Source organism: Ochotona curzoniae, unplaced genomic scaffold (assembly GCF_017591425.1).
Source record: "Ochotona curzoniae isolate NIBS_2020 unplaced genomic scaffold, NIBS_Ocur_1.0 contig_1014, whole genome shotgun sequence".
Taxonomy (NCBI): Eukaryota; Metazoa; Chordata; class Mammalia; order Lagomorpha; family Ochotonidae; genus Ochotona; species Ochotona curzoniae.
In genome coordinates this window covers 45,617,861-45,632,870 of record NW_024464920.1, presented here as the reverse complement: position 1 = coordinate 45,632,870, position 15,010 = coordinate 45,617,861, and the positions used below count along the sequence as shown (strand labels likewise).

Below are 15,010 nucleotides of genomic sequence, written 5' to 3'. Positions count from 1 at the left end.
GCCCCTGTGTTCAGCCAGGTGGGCTCTCTTGGGTCTACAGGGACACCTTAGGCACCTCAGTCCACATTGGTGGGGGGCAGTAAATAATGCAAACCAGTGCTCCTTCGGGGTCTTCATGGGTACAGGGCCCAAGCCCTTGCACCATCTTCTGCTGCCTTCCTAGGCACACGAGCAGGAATCTGGATTGAAAGAGGAGCAGCTATGCCCTGAACTGGTGCTCATATTGGATGCGGGTGCTGCTTTTTAGTTACAAAAGCCTACAGCAACACAATATAGTAGAATATAGAACTCACAGATATATATTTTAAATTGTGAACATTTTAGAAAGGTAATTCTTTGCTAAGCATAGAGAGAAAAAGGCAAGTTAGTGAAATCTTTGGAAGTGTCACTCTCATCCCAGTACACTAATTCCACGGCCCACTTGTGGCTGAGCTTCAGGTGGGAAGGCACAGGTGGAAGGGCGTGAGGCCATCATGGGATCTTGCCCTTCGTTGGGCTGTATCCCATACCTGCTGGAGGCTCTGAGCTGGTGAGCGCCAGGTGCATTGCTCTGCTCTGCTCTGCTCACAAACACCCCTGGGTGCGGTGCTGCGGCCAGCCTTGCCTGCTGGGTCTCAGTCCTGGAGACCAGAAGTCCAAGCTCAAGGTGAGAGCTGGGCTGCAGCATGGGGACAGCTCTCTTCCTGGTTGGCAGAGGGCGCTTTCTCCTTGCGTTGTTTCCTGTGTGTGGAGACAAAGAGACAGGGAGACAGGGAGACAGGGAGGAGATCAGGGACCTGCTTTCTGTCCATGTCTTGGAACTCTGTGCCCAAATACAGTCCCTGGGGTTGGCGCTTCATTTGGGTCCCCAATCCCAGTAACTCCATCAGAATCTCCATGTGGCACCTGCTCCAGGAGAATCTGGCACATGTGGCTGTCTCCCACTCAGGTCACACATGCATCCCCACCCCTCTCTCAGCTTGCTCTGCTTTCTGTCTGAGCAGATGACGAAAGCTGCTTTGCAGACATCATTGAGTATATCAGGAAGACACTGAGCAGTGAGGAGCTGCAGCGGCTGTTGGCGGAAGACGAGGCCTGGGAGATATTCGTGCGTGGGGCAGAATTGTCCAGGTAATCACTGGGGGACCCTGGTCAAGCTGTCCACATCTCCCCACATGTCAGGTCCTCCTATGGTGTGCATGCAAATTCCAGGTGAGCTGACAGACCCTGCAGGCTGTGTGTTCCCCAGAACCTGAGCACTTGGGGTGACCCCTGGTTGGTGGGCTGCCTCTACATTGCACACTCAGCCCCGCAGTGACATGACACTTTTCCCTCCAATCACTCTTCTATCTGTTCGTCCATCCCGAGTGCCCCCACCAGAGACACTGCATTAGTGACACCAGGGACTGGCCCTTGAGTGAGAAAGCATCCTTGTTAGGTAATACCCCACTACAAACAGCTTTAGAACACTAGTGTTATTTGTTTATTTGTTTATTTGAAAGCCAGCTTAGAGACAGACACTGAGAACAGTTGTGTGAGAGTCATCTGCTGGTCCACTCCACATGGCTACAACATCTGAAACCAGGAGCCTGGAACACCAGCCAGGTCCCCAACGTGGGTGCAGGGACACAAGCCCTCGGACCATCCTCCACTACTCTGCCAGGCACACTGGCAGGGAGCAGAATCCGAAGTGGAGCAGCTGGTACTTGAACCTGAGCTTATAAGTGATGCTGGAAATGTAGGGAACAGCCTGACCCATTTGGCCAAACTACTAGACCTTCATAGCATCTTAAAAGGACATTTATAAAGGGCCAGCACTGTGGCATAGTGGGCTAAGCCACTGTCTGTGAGCTAGCATCTCATATGGGCACCAGTTCAAGTCCTGGCTGTTCCACATCTAATCCAGCTCTCTCCTAATACACCTGGGTGGCAAAAGAGGATGGCCCAAGTGCATGGGTCCCTGAACCCACGTGGGAGACCCAGCAGAAGCTCCTGGCTCTTCGCTCTGGCTTTGAACTGTCCCAGACCTGGCCATTTTTGGAATAAACCAGCCTCTCTCTGTCTCTGTCTCTCTCTCTCTCTCTCTCTCTCTCTCTCTCTCTCTCTCTCCGTCTCTCTGCAACCCTTTTGATTATTTTGTAAAATTGTCACTTTTACGTTTTTACTTCCTCAATGAGTACATTCTATAGAACATCTGTATGACACAAACCGTAGAGACTCTGAAGGGGAGATTCTTTACCTGCGTGAGTTCCTTCCCTCCCTGACTGGCAGTGCAGGTGCTGACTTAGCCAGGATCCAGCTTCCCCAGCCCATTTCACAGACCCACAGGCTGCCTGTCCTCATCATGTGACCTTTGTTGTTACAGTGAGGAGGCACATGCGCTACGTGAAGCCCTGCTCAGTTATTACACAGACACGGACACGGAGCCAGAGGACATGGAGCCAGAGGACAAGGAACCAGAGGACACGGAGCCAGAAGATGGAGCACACCGAAGAGAGCAGCAGGACAGGAAGAAGTTTTTGGAGGAGTTTCCACAGGTGAAAGCGCAGCTGGAGGAGAAAATAGCAAAGCTGCACGCCCTGGCAGACAAGGTGGGCAAGGTGCACCGGGACTGCACCATCACCAACGTGGTAGCTTCCTCCACTGGGACCGTCTCTGGCATCCTGAGCATCGCTGGACTGGCTCTGGCCCCTGTGACTGCAGGAGTCAGCCTGGCACTCACAGCCACAGGGATAGGGTTGGGCACAGCAGCTGCAGTGACCGGTTTGACCTCTACCCTTGTGGACAGCGGAACAAGGGCATCAGCAGAAGAGAAAGCTAGCCGCATCACGTCGAGCAGCGTCAACCAAGTGGAGCTGGTTGCAAAGGCTGTGGGTCAGAGTGTCCCCAAAATTCTCAATGTAAGCCGTAGGTTCATTGAGGTCCTGGAAGATGTTGGGAAGAACGTCCACGCCATCAATATTGCACAGGCAAACCCGCGCCTTTTGGCCAGTGCTAAGCAATTCATGACTGCAGGGAAGATCTCAGCCCGCAGCACTAGGCAGGTGCAGAAAGCTTTTGGGGGCACTGCTCTGGCCATGACCAAGGGAGCTCGCATTGCAGGTGCTGCCACTGCCGGTGTCTTCCTTCTGATGGATGTGGTCAGCCTTATCCAAGATTCAGTGCACTTGCATCAGGGTGCCCCTTCTGAGTTGGCTCAAGATCTGCGGCAGCGGGCTCAGCAGCTGGAAGAGAAGTTGGCACAGCTCATGGAGATCTACAGGAGCCTGTAGGAGGACATGGTTGAGTGAGCCAGGGCCAATGCCCAAGTCAGTGGGGTCACACTGACAGGAGCCCAGCAAGCAGACATATTTTTTAAGGCACAAGGATGCTGAGATAATGTTTACTGCTCTGGGCATTAAGGAACTTGACATTGTTGTAGCTGAGCCCAAGGAGGGATGGTAGATAGCATACAGGTCAGAGACAAGGCAGAAGTCTGGAGTCTGGAATACATGAAAAGGCGAGAAGTATGGGGTGTGGGGTGAGAGCATGCCTAGGGGTGAGGTCAGAGGTGACAGGAGTGGCTGAGAGAGGAGTCAGTGATGGGGGACTGGGGCATGAACGTGGCAGTGGGAGAGGGTTCTGGTGAACTGTGTATTGATGACTAAGAATGCAGTCAGGGCATGGAGAGAGCCAGGCATGCAGTGACAAGCCCCTAGAGGGCTGCAAGTGAGAGGAAGCCAGAGCCAGGAGAGGTTGGTGGATGGAAGGCGAGGTGGTGCTCCACCGCCCAAGCTGGTCTCTACCTGAGCTCTCCCCAGCTGGAAGCCTGCCACTCAGAACAAGGCTCCACCACCCAGGCTCTCCCCAGCTGGAAGCCTGCCACCCAAAGCAAGGTTCCACCACCCAGGCTCTCCCCAGCTGGAAGCCCCGCCAACAGCAGGCCTTTCCATGGAAGGTGGGGGTGCTCCCAGTGCTGTCTGCATCCCAGGGGACTTGTCCCGGAAGGCAGCCAGAGCTGGAGGCTGGCAGGGAAGTCTTCATAGGGGGCAAGGCCCTTGCAAGACCTTTCTGGGACTAGCAAATATTGTGGGCCCACCAGGTTCCAGGGTCACTGCTAATGTGTGACAGGATCGGGGCTGGCTTTGAGATGGGCAACAGACACCAGGAGCCAGGAGAGGTCATGGAGTTGTGGTGTTGTGTGAGTGACCACCCCAAGGTGCTGCCTCACTGAACCTCAACCTCTTCTTCAGCTGAAGAAGGAGTGCAGGATTAAAAGAAATCTCAGAAGTGTCAGGCTCTACCCGCTTTGCATTCAAGACATCTTTTGACTCCTGTCAGGAATAGTTTGACTGAGAGGGGCTGACCCCATGGCATGGCAGGTTAAGCTTCTGCCTGCTGTGGTGCAGGCATCCCAAATGGGTGCTGGTTTGAGTCCCTGCTGCTCCACTTCCAATCCAGCTTTCTGCTGGAGTGCCTAGGAAAGCAGTAAAAGCAGGCCCAGGTCCCGGGGTCCTGACAAGGTATGGGGGACCTGGAGGAAGGGCCTGTGCCCTACCAGCTCAGGTCTGGCTATTGTGGCCATCTGGTGACTGAAACAGCAGGTGGAAGATCTCTCTCAGTGTCTCACCTTCTTTCTCTGTAACTCTGACTTTCAAAGCAAACAAATAAACAAATATTCCAGAACAATGGACTCAGACCTGGAGCCTTTTCTGTGTTCGCTGATTGGCTGGTCCATAGGTTGTCTGATGTTCCTTGGTCAGGGACCATCCACTCGGGGCTCCTGCTGTCCCCACCCGACTCCAAGGTAGAAACCAACAACCTAGAGGAGGCTGTGGCAAATACAGCTGACTTCTGGTCTACCTGTGGAGTAGAGCCACCCACCACCAGGGCAGCCTAGCCCCGTGGCCTTTGTGCTCAGGTCATACTAGATACCACATAGTGAGTCTTTTTTCCAAGCTCAGGAACAGGGACCCATGGCTTCATCCCTGCACTTCAGTTTAGTATTCCAACTCTTGCTGAATCTGCCTTTGGGTGGTCTGTAGCTTCAAGGATGCCTTTTCCTGGGCCCCCGTCCTGGCGAGACACCATGGCCTGTGAGTGAGGGAACACTTAGGTATGCAACATTTAGCTCCCAGAGCTACACATCTAAGCCACATGCCACACAGCCTCGGGGACCACCTGCTCTGCCTCATCTGCTGTCCCTCACTTCCCAGTGGCTTAAGTGGGAGCCGAGTGTGCATGTGGGTCATCCACGGGCATGTGGCAGGTGTTAACCCCTTCCTTCCAAGGCTGACTGCAGGTAGCACAGCACGGTGCCGTGTGCTGCTTCCACTCACAGGCTCGTGGGCATTTGGATGGTGCTGCCTTTTGGGGCTGTCAGGGATAATGGCTGTGGACACAGGTGTCTCTGTTTTTGATACTTTGGCTTCTGTCCCCAGCAGTGGAACCCCTGGGTCACTGGGGAATGGCTGTTTTCCACAGAATCCAGGGCTTACTGTGCCTAAGGGCAAGTGCCAGACAAGGACCTCCTTGGTGACTGCCAGGTGGGAGATGAAACTTGATGGCACCTCTTGGCACAGGTTCCTGAGCTGCCAGCAAGTGTCACTGTGAGGGTCTGCTCACCATGCCCAGCTGCTTCAATTAGGGGACATGTTAAACTGGACACTGCTGCCTGTGTATCTCTTGGCTAACCCTGTGACTGTATACACTTAGCAGGCAGCCTCCCAGCTGGAAATCAACATGGTTAAATACTCTTTGTTTTGTGTGTTGTATTTATTTGAACGGCAGAATTATAGAGGAGGAAGATGAAAGATAAAGATTTTCCTTAACAACAGTTAAGCCAACACTTGTGACAATAGATTCCCATATGGATGGGTCCCAGTGTAAGACCTGGGTCCACTTCCATCCAGCTCCCCGATAATGCATCTGGGGATTCAGCAGAAGTGGTTCAAATGTGTGGGCCCTGCACTCACAGGGGACTCCAGCCTGGGCCAGCTTGCTCTGTTGCAGCCATTTGGGAAGTGAATCAGCAGATGGGGGATTGTCTGTGTGTCTGCTGCTCTGTCTGATTCTGCCTTTCCAGGAGCTCACATCAGTCTCTCCTGCATCCCTAGAGCATGAGGCTCTGGGTGGGCTGTTGTCATCTGTAGACTGTACTGAGCTGCCATGAGGTTGGTGCTTGGTGCTCAGGCCCGGTTTTCCCGTGTGAGGAAAGACAGTCAGAGGGTGTGGGGTGGGGCTGGCAGCTGTGTCCAGGTCCACTGAGCCTGCTTCTCCAAGGGCAAGCAGGCTGTGCCCTTGCCTGCTGAGCCTCCCGGCTTCCACTAGGTGGTGCTGGCGGTGGTCCAGGAGCTGACCTCTGTGCTGAAGTTGGCAGCAGTTCTGAGTCTAGCCACAGAATTCAGGCCAAGGGGCCAGGGAGAAGGAGGAAGTCCACAGGGTGTCTCCTCTGACTGGGGCAGTGAGGGGCGGGCAGGGCTGAGGCTTGGCCAGGCCATTGTTTGTTTGCTTTGTAGGTGTGAAGCTGAGTCTTTTTGGTCAGTAAATTTCGATTTTCCTTTTGTATGCACATTTATATCTGGCTGGAAGAACTAGTGTCATCACACGGACGCTAGGCAGGCAACACTGAGGACGTGTGGACCAGCAGATCCCTAATCCCTGCGTTCAAGGCCAAAGGTGAGGGGAGAGGCAGGCAGCATGGAGTGGAGTGATGCCTCCTCTCATTGGGCAGGAGGGGGCAGGGTTGGGCTAAAGTGGGACCAACCCACTGCGTGTTGCAGGGTGGGTGTGATGGTGACCTAGGTAACGGTGAGTTTCGGTTTCCATTTTGGGTGCACAGGAACTTTTGGCTGGAAGAACAAGTCTCATCTCAAGGACGCACGGCAGGCGACGCTGAGGACAGCTGGACCAGCAAGGACTCCCTGGTAAGCCGGGGACACTGGGAACCCCCTCCCTTTACAACCCCTCGCAGCTCTGCAAGACAAGGATCACTGCCATGCATGGTGGGGTGAGGGAACTCAGAGAGGTTAGGTGGCAGGTCCCAGGTCACAGAGCTCAGCAGATGTCAGCCTGCATTGACACCAGGTTCCTGTCTGACTCTCCCTAGGTTCCCATGGTGTCTCTGAAGAGTGGAGGGGCAGGGAGGTGGAGAGGAACTGCCCTAGGGGCTTCAGAAGATGTCCCAGGCTGGGCATGGGTTTGTAGGAGCAGAGACAGAGCCAGGAGCCTAGGACTGACCAAGTCCTACTTGTTGGCCCTAAGGCGAGCCTCCTGAATGCCGCTCTGCCTGCCAAAGGCATTGTGGTCCCAGGGGTGTTACCCACACCCTGTGAGCTCGGGTCAGTGTTGGCTGACTGGCTGCCCCTCACCAGTGGGACCGAGGGGAATGGCACTGCTGGGGACCTGGTGCTTGTAGAATGCATGTGAAGTTCACATACATGACACTAGCTGGTGGAGTGGGGTGTGGGATATGTGGCCCCCAGCTGGCAGATCTCAGAAGTACAGAGCGTGTGGGGGTCAGCTGGTAGAAAAGGACATTTTAATATGTTGGCAAGGGGGTGCAGGTAATTCTTACCTGTTCTAGCTTTCTCTCTGTGTGTATTAGCTGTCTGTGTATGTATGTGTGTGTGTTTTTCTCTCTTCCTCTATTACCTGCCCCTCATCTCAGCTGCCTTGTGCCCTGGTCTCAGTCTCCCGGTAGTCAGCCTTGGAGGGAGTTGCCTTCCGTGTGGCTATGCCTCCTTCGTCCTGGCAGCACATTGCCCACAGCAGGAAATGGCACGAGGCCTTCGGACTCCTCTCGTGGACATCATGTCACAGCCCTGCCTGTGAGCAGTGGAAGGTGAGCTGCAGCCCATGGCCTTGCCCGCCTTCATGGCACAGTGGGTGCTCGCAGGTGCAGGTGCTGAAGCGGGTGGTCCGGCTGAGGGTTCTCTGAGAGCCTGGAATGTGTGGGCTGGGGTGTCTGTGGGTCCCCTGGCGGCCCTGGGTGTGGCAGCCCTCGCTGTGTGCAGTCTCCCCGCACAGCGGTCAGATGCTCACTTGAGCGTGTCTTCACCTGGCTAAGATTCACCTGGCTTTTCCCTTCACATTCATTCTTTTTGTTTTGTTTTGTTTGAGACTTGTTTCTTCTATTTGAAAAGCAGAGTTACAGGAATAGGAATGAGACATAGACACCTTTCCTCTGCTGATTCATCCCCCTAGTACTAGTTTACAATGGTGCAGGTGTGGCTAGACCAAAACCAGGAGCCAGGTGTTCCTTCCAGGTCTCCTACTTGGGCGTAGCTTCTCAAGCACTTGTTCATCTTCTGCTGCTTTCCCAAGTACATCAGCAGGCAGCTGGATCAGAAGTGGAGCAGCCAGGCCCAGCAGATAGTGTAGCACTTAAGGTCCTCATCTTGAACATGCCAGGATCCAATATGTGTGCCAGTTCTAATCCCAGCAGCCCCGCTTGCCATCTAGCTCCTGCTTGTGGCCTGGGAAAACAGTGGAGGACAGCCCAGATCCCTGGGCCCAGAGCCTGCCCCCACGTGGGAGACTCAAAAGAAGTTCCTGGTTCCTGGCTTCGGATCGGTGCAGCACTGGCTGTTTTGCGGTCACTTAGGGAGTAAATCATCAGACAGAATATCTTCCTCTCTGTCTCTCCTCCTCTCTGTACATCCGACTTTACAATAAAATAAATAAATATATCTTAAAAAAAGAAAAAGAAGTGGAGCAGCCAAGATTGAACTCAGTGCCCTTGTAGGAGTTCAGTGTGTCAGGGATTGGCTTAATATTCTATCCACAATGTTGGTATCTTAGTTTGTATTTTTCAACCATTTCATAAAAAGTAGTTTTCAAGCTGATCAGTGGACCCTCTTGTCTACTGAAGACTCCCCTTTTACCTCCCATAAATACATGCACGGAATGTCCAGAGCATTCATTAACTTGGTTTCGTTCATGACATTTTTTTGCCAAATATAAATTTTTTGAAGGTTCATCTATTTTCCATGAAATCAAAGCTACAGAGAGAGAAAGCAAGAGACACACACATAGAGGTCTTCTATCCACTGGTTCACTTCTAAATGGTTGCAACAGCTAAAGCTAAGACAGCCCAAAGCCAGGAGCCTCTTCTGAGTCTCCCATGCAGGTGTAGAGTCCCAAGGCTTTGGGCTGCCCTCAACTGCTTTCTCAGCCCACAAGTTGAGTGGGAAGTTTAGCAGCTGGAACTCGGACCAATATGAGATGCTGGTGACACTAACAGAGGATTAGCATGCTACTCCATGGTGCCGGTTTAGCATTAACTATTCAGAGATCCAGTGTATCAGGCTCTCCCTTTGTTGCTTCTGGCATTTGTGTCTTGACAAGAAAGTTCCTCCAGCCCCACAGGATTGCCCCCATGGCTCCTGGTGCACTTGGAGGGGGCGGGCTCCTTCTCTTGCCCACTCAGATCCCTGTGAGGTTGATGGAGTGTGAGCCACCCGCATTCCCTCCTAGTCAGGAATGTGGGCCTTCTCTGATGGGTCCCTGTGATGTGAACGGGGCCAGATGTGTTGGGATGGCTTCCAGGGAGTGGCCAGGAGGACATGACCTGTCTTCCCCAACCCCCTTAGAGCTCCTGGCAGTGAACAAGCTTGGGTGGTGGGGGCTGGGCAGGGAGCAGGGGGCATATCTGGCCAGCTGTACCACCCACAGTGGCAGTGCTGTTCAGCCTTCCGCGGGAACCCCTGGACAAGTGCAGCTGGCAGAGGCTTGACCAGGTTCTGGAGGGGCCCTTGAATCAGCAGGTGCTATGACCTGCATGTTCTGGCCAGTAAGGAGTGCCCATGGAGACGGAGCTGAGTCTGCAAGGACCGGATGTATAGGAAACAGGGAAAGGGAAGGCTTCCCAGGGGGCAGGGAGCACTGACCAGGGTCCGTAAGGCACAGGTGGCTGTGACGCCCTGTACCCTGACACTGAGGAGGACACAGGGCAGGGAGGGTGAAGAGAGTAGAGGAGACAGGGCGGCAGCAGCTCCTGCGAGGCCTGTGACCTGGCTGTGGAGCCGGGTGCCCCGTCCCTGGTTGAACAGGAGGGAGGAGGCCCTTGGGCACCCAGGAGATGGGGTTAGTAGGGACCTGCTCCAGGAGGGGCCCTGACTGGATGATTGGGAGGAGGAGCCACAGGTGGGCACCCCTGGGAGACCTGCTGCAAGCATCTTGGAAAGCCTCCTTGCTTTCTGGAATATTCTATGTTCACAAGTGCTCCTTCCTCCTGAGGCTGGATTGTACTTGTTGGCCTGGTCACACTGGCTGGTTATTCTCCTCCTGCACATCTGGCCCGAGCTCTCCTGCCCAGGATTCCCAGTCGAGGACTGAGCACCAGCACCCAAGGACGTGTTCCTTAGGCCCTTTCACTTCATAGGCAACTCCCTGACTTTGTTCCCATAGGACTGTACGGCCATTAGCTGGGCACACAGCTGGCTTTTAGCCCTCACTCTGCCCTCAGTCTCTAGGTTCCAGGTCTCTCATCTTGGACTTGTGCCCTCTTGATAACAGCTCCTCACCCATCCCTCTTCCTGCTGTCACTCCCTCAATCCATTCTGTCTGTTTGATTGTCGCCTGGCCCACATGTTCCCCAAAGGCAGGCAGTATGTGGCAGATTTGGGGGTTCATCTGGTTTTCTGGGCCCAATCTTAATTACAGATTTCTCTTTTTGAAGAACACTTATTTATCTACTTATTTAAAAGGGAGAGTGATACCATATGACAGTGGATGCTCTTTGAAGCGAGCCATGCCAGCCTGTGGTCAGCGAAAGCCTGTTCATGGGATCTGGGTGCTGAGTGTCTGAGGATGCTTGGTTCTTGAGCCCACCTGCTAAGTTGGGTGCCAAATTTATGAGTCCTGGAGATGGGGGATTGGCAGGGTTTGGGTTGCCAATCCCGGGTCCCTGTGCCCACCTGTGCGGTGGGTTCATGAGCCCTGGGAGTGGGTAATCAGGTGAGGATCAGGTTGCCTGGCCTAGGTTCTTGGACTCACCTGCAGGAATATGCTCTCCTCAGTGAAAAAGGTGGAGCAGGGGATATAGACCCTGAAGCACATAGAGAAAATGGCAGTCCGTTTGGTACCATAGCAGAAAGTGGAGAACACGGCAAATTGGACAAGCATCCCAGCCAAATGATGGCAGCAAAAGTCTGGATTAATGGAGACTGAGGTTGACCATGTAAGCCAATGACCACTGGGAGGGTTGCAGCATCCTTGGATGAGCAAAATCCACAGCATTTCAGAACTATCCAAACCATGTGTGCAGAACCGCAGGACAGGCACACACCGGGACCTGGGGTGGATATCAGGTGGAAGTTCCCCAGCGTTGGCTACTGGGACATTTGGGAAGCTGGGTGTGGCTTCCCTTTTTATCTCTCTCCGTTCTCAAAAAACAACAAGAAGAAATAGCAAATTTGGAAACAATGATTTCACTCATTTATTCTTAACCCTTCATCCTTTCCATCCTGATCAAATATGTAATTATCATAAATTTTTAAATTTAAATTTTAATTTTAAAAAAGGACAGTGACAGAGGAAAGAGAGAAACACTGAGAGTGAGAGAAGATGGTGCTGGCTTCCTCCCTAAATGACCCTGGGACTGGAACTGTGCCAGGCAGAAGCCAGGAGCCTCACCTGAATCTCCCATGTGAGACCAAGCACGTGGGCCATCTCCTGCTGCCTTCCCAGGGCATTGTCAGGGAGCTGGATGAGAAGGGGAGCAAGCAGGACTCAAACCAGCACCTGTAAGGGATGCCAGAGGCAGATTAAAACCAGACATGTGGAACACCAGCCCCTGTGTATGGGATTTCTGAGTGTGGTCCTGTCCCCTGCCAGCAGTGTCCCCTTCTCTGTATCAGGGCTGCACCTGTTGCTCACAGCAGACTCAGAGGTTATAGGGAGAAGGCTGTGCAGTCACAGGGCTGAGCCCAGGCAGGACAAAGTCCATAGGCGGAGGGCACACCATCAATTGCCCATGCCTGCATGAGCTGTAACTGCCATGGCCATACTTTCAGGCAATGTTCAGTACCGTGGCCAGGTGCCTTTGACCTTCTAAAGCCAATGCCCAAACACCTCTAACATTAGCTTCCTCTCTCAGCTCGAAGCCCGAGCCCCAGTAACAGACCTGAAAACCCTCTTGCTCTAACTCTGTGTTTCAAAACTCAGGACAGCCACGAACTAGTAAGCCTGACAGAATCAACTCCTTCTGAGCCGGCCAGCTTGTCCCCTCGTGTCACATTAGTGTGTGGCTCTGGGTTTCAGATTATTCACATGTTGGTGCTGTATAATCTTGTAGTCATCCCACTTCTAGAAAAATCTAAAGAAATGAGCAACTTTAGCAAGGAGAGCATTCTTGGCCTTTCTGTAAAGGGTAAGAATCAAATGGAAGTCCAACAGGGAGGGGCAGCCTGTGTGTCCCCAGAGGGCAAAGAACCGTGGAAGGGACCAGGCAAGGGCTGGGCAGGACTCTGGGCCCTGATGGGTCGAAGGAGCCGGCAGGAGGAAGCAGAGGACAGACTTCGGGTGGCTGCAGCCCCAGCAGATGGAATGAGAGTGCCCTGGGCACAGGTGGAGGTGCTTCCACCAGCACGCACACGTGAGCTACCCTGACAGCCCAGCTCAGGGAGACACGGGTTTGATCAGAACCTGCCCTAGAGTCCCCACTGAAGCATCCTTGTCACCTCACTTTATGGTGCTGGCCTCAGCTTTACTGTTATTTGCACGAATTTTAAAGATTTGTGTTTATTTATTTACAAAGCAAAGTTACAGAGAGAGAGGGGAAGACAGACAGGATCTTATTCACTCCCACAATGGCCACAATGGCTAGGGCTGGGCCAGGCTGAAGCCTGGAGCTTCTTCCAGAGAGACTACATGGTAACAGGCCCCCATCCCATGAGTTCCAAGCCGAGAACAGGCCTCTGCCCCGTAACTCCACCACCCACAGCTGTTTTCTCCTCCCCAGGGCTGAAGTGAGACCTCCCACCCGACGGAGAGATGGCGAGCAGTGATAAAACCATACAGGGAGGCAATGGCCTCATGGTCCCAGGTACACACTTCCTCCTCCTGCTCAGGCTTGCAACCCATGTTGGCACCACCAGGATAGCTCAGCCAAGTGGAGCTTTCTAAAAAAAAAAAAAAAAAAAAAAAAAGATTTATGTATTTTTACATAAAAGTAGAAACAGAGAGAAGTAGAAGTTGAGAGAATGATCTTCCATCCACCGTGTCATTCCCCAAATGTCCACAATGGTCAGAGCTGAGCCAGTCTGTTGGAGCTGAGTCAATATGAAGCCAGGAGCCAGGAGCCAGGAACTTCCTTCAGCTATCCCACACGGGTACAGGGTCCCAAGGCTTGGGGTCATCCTCCACTGCTTTCCCAGGCTGCTAGCTGGGAGCTGGATGGAGAGCAGGGCTGCCAGACACTAGCTGGCACCACATGGGATACAGCGCTTATAGGAGGAGAATTAGCCAATTGAGCCAACCTGCTGGCCCCAAGTAGAGCTTTTTTTCTCCACTTTCTGAGCAGATGACAAGAGCCTGATAATCCGCACCATCGCGTACTTCCAGGACGTAGTGAGCAAGATGGACCTGCAGCGCCTGCGGACAGATGGCGAGGCCCAGGAGGCACTTCTTTTTTGTTCTCTTTTGTTCTGTTTCTTTGGTTGTTTGTTTTATTTCTTTTTACGGGAGGCATTTCTGTCCGAGGCTGGATCATTCAGGTAAAGGCTGGCCCGGCCACGGTGGGCACACAAACCCCAGCAAGTTGATAGTCCCTGTAGAAATGACCAGCATCCAGGGCCTGGGCCGGGCATGGGCCTGTGCCGGGCGCTCACCAGTGGGGCTGCCTCTGCCCCGTGCGCCCAGTGCGCCCAGCACCATAAATGCATATTTCCCGCTCCCACGCAACTTCTCTCTAGCCACCCTGAGTGCTGCCTTTACAAATACTTCCGTAGTGTGGCCAGGGCCTAGCCCTTGAGTGAGAAAGCATCTTTATCAAGTATGGACAACCACAAATAAATTTTTTAATTATGTATTTGCTTATTTAAAAAGCCACATTAGAGAAAGAGACAGGAAATACATGTGCGAGGGAAACCTGCTGGTTGACATCCCTGTGGTGACAATGGCCAGGGCTGGGCCGGGTTAAGCCTGGAGCTTCTTCCAGGAGTCTCATGTGGTAGAAGTTCCTCGCTCTAAGACCCACACCGAGATCAGGCCCCCCATTCCACAGTTCTCTGCCACCCACAGCTGCTTTCTCCTCTCCAGTGGTGAAGCCAAGCTTTCCTGCCCGACAGTGCAGATGGAGAGCAAGAAGGAAGACCACGGTGCAACTGGTGACCACATGGGAGGCAAACAGGGAGGCGATGACACCATGGTCCCAGGTAGGCATGCTTCCTCCTCCTGTTCATGCCTGGGATGTGGGGCGACCCCCAGGGCTGAGCTCAGCCAAAGGCAGTCTCCTGGGGTCTTCAGGAGCACCTTAGTCACCCCAGTCCACATTAGGGGAAGAGAGGGGAGAACAGGGGCCTGTGGTCCTTCTACGTCTTCATGGGTACAAGGCCCAAGCACCTGAGCCATTTTCTGCTGCCTTCCCTGAAATGAGCAAGGATCTGGATTGGAAGAGGAGCAGCCAAGCCCTGAACTGGTGCCCATATGGATGTGGATGCTGCTGGTGGTAGCCATCCCACAATGCAGCACTACTGGCCTCTGAAATATATATATTTTTAATTACAAAAGCCTATAGCAACACAATAGCATGGAGTACAGAACTCACAGACATATTTTAAATTGTGGCTATTTTAGAAATGTTTCTCTTTGTGAAACAGAGGGAGAAAGGCAAAGTTGAAATGCTTTGGAAATATATCGCTCTCATCCCGATACACTAACTGCACAACCCGCTCATGGCTGAGCCTCAGGTGGGAAGGCTCAGGTGGAAGGGCATGAGGCCGTGGTGAGAGCTTCCCCTTTGCAGGGCCCAGGCCCAAGCCTGCTGGATGCTCTGAGCTGGGGAGCGAATTGCACTGCTCTCCTCACTAACACTCTACTTTCTCTCTGC

At 53.2% G+C, this 15,010-nt stretch overlaps 1 protein-coding gene across 1 annotated transcript in view; it reads left to right on the top strand.

Annotated features, from left to right (window-relative positions):
- The window catches only part of LOC121161600 (apolipoprotein L2-like), a 30,493-nt gene extending 27,242 nt beyond the window's left edge, over positions 1-3,251 (top strand). The window contains exons 6-7 of the mRNA XM_040988072.1: positions 984-1,110; positions 2,345-3,251. Of these exons, the coding sequence (XP_040844006.1) occupies positions 984-1,110; positions 2,345-3,251 (1,034 nt within the window). The remainder of the gene's footprint in view (positions 1-983; positions 1,111-2,344) is intronic.
- Positions 3,252-15,010: the final 11,759 nt, after the last annotated feature.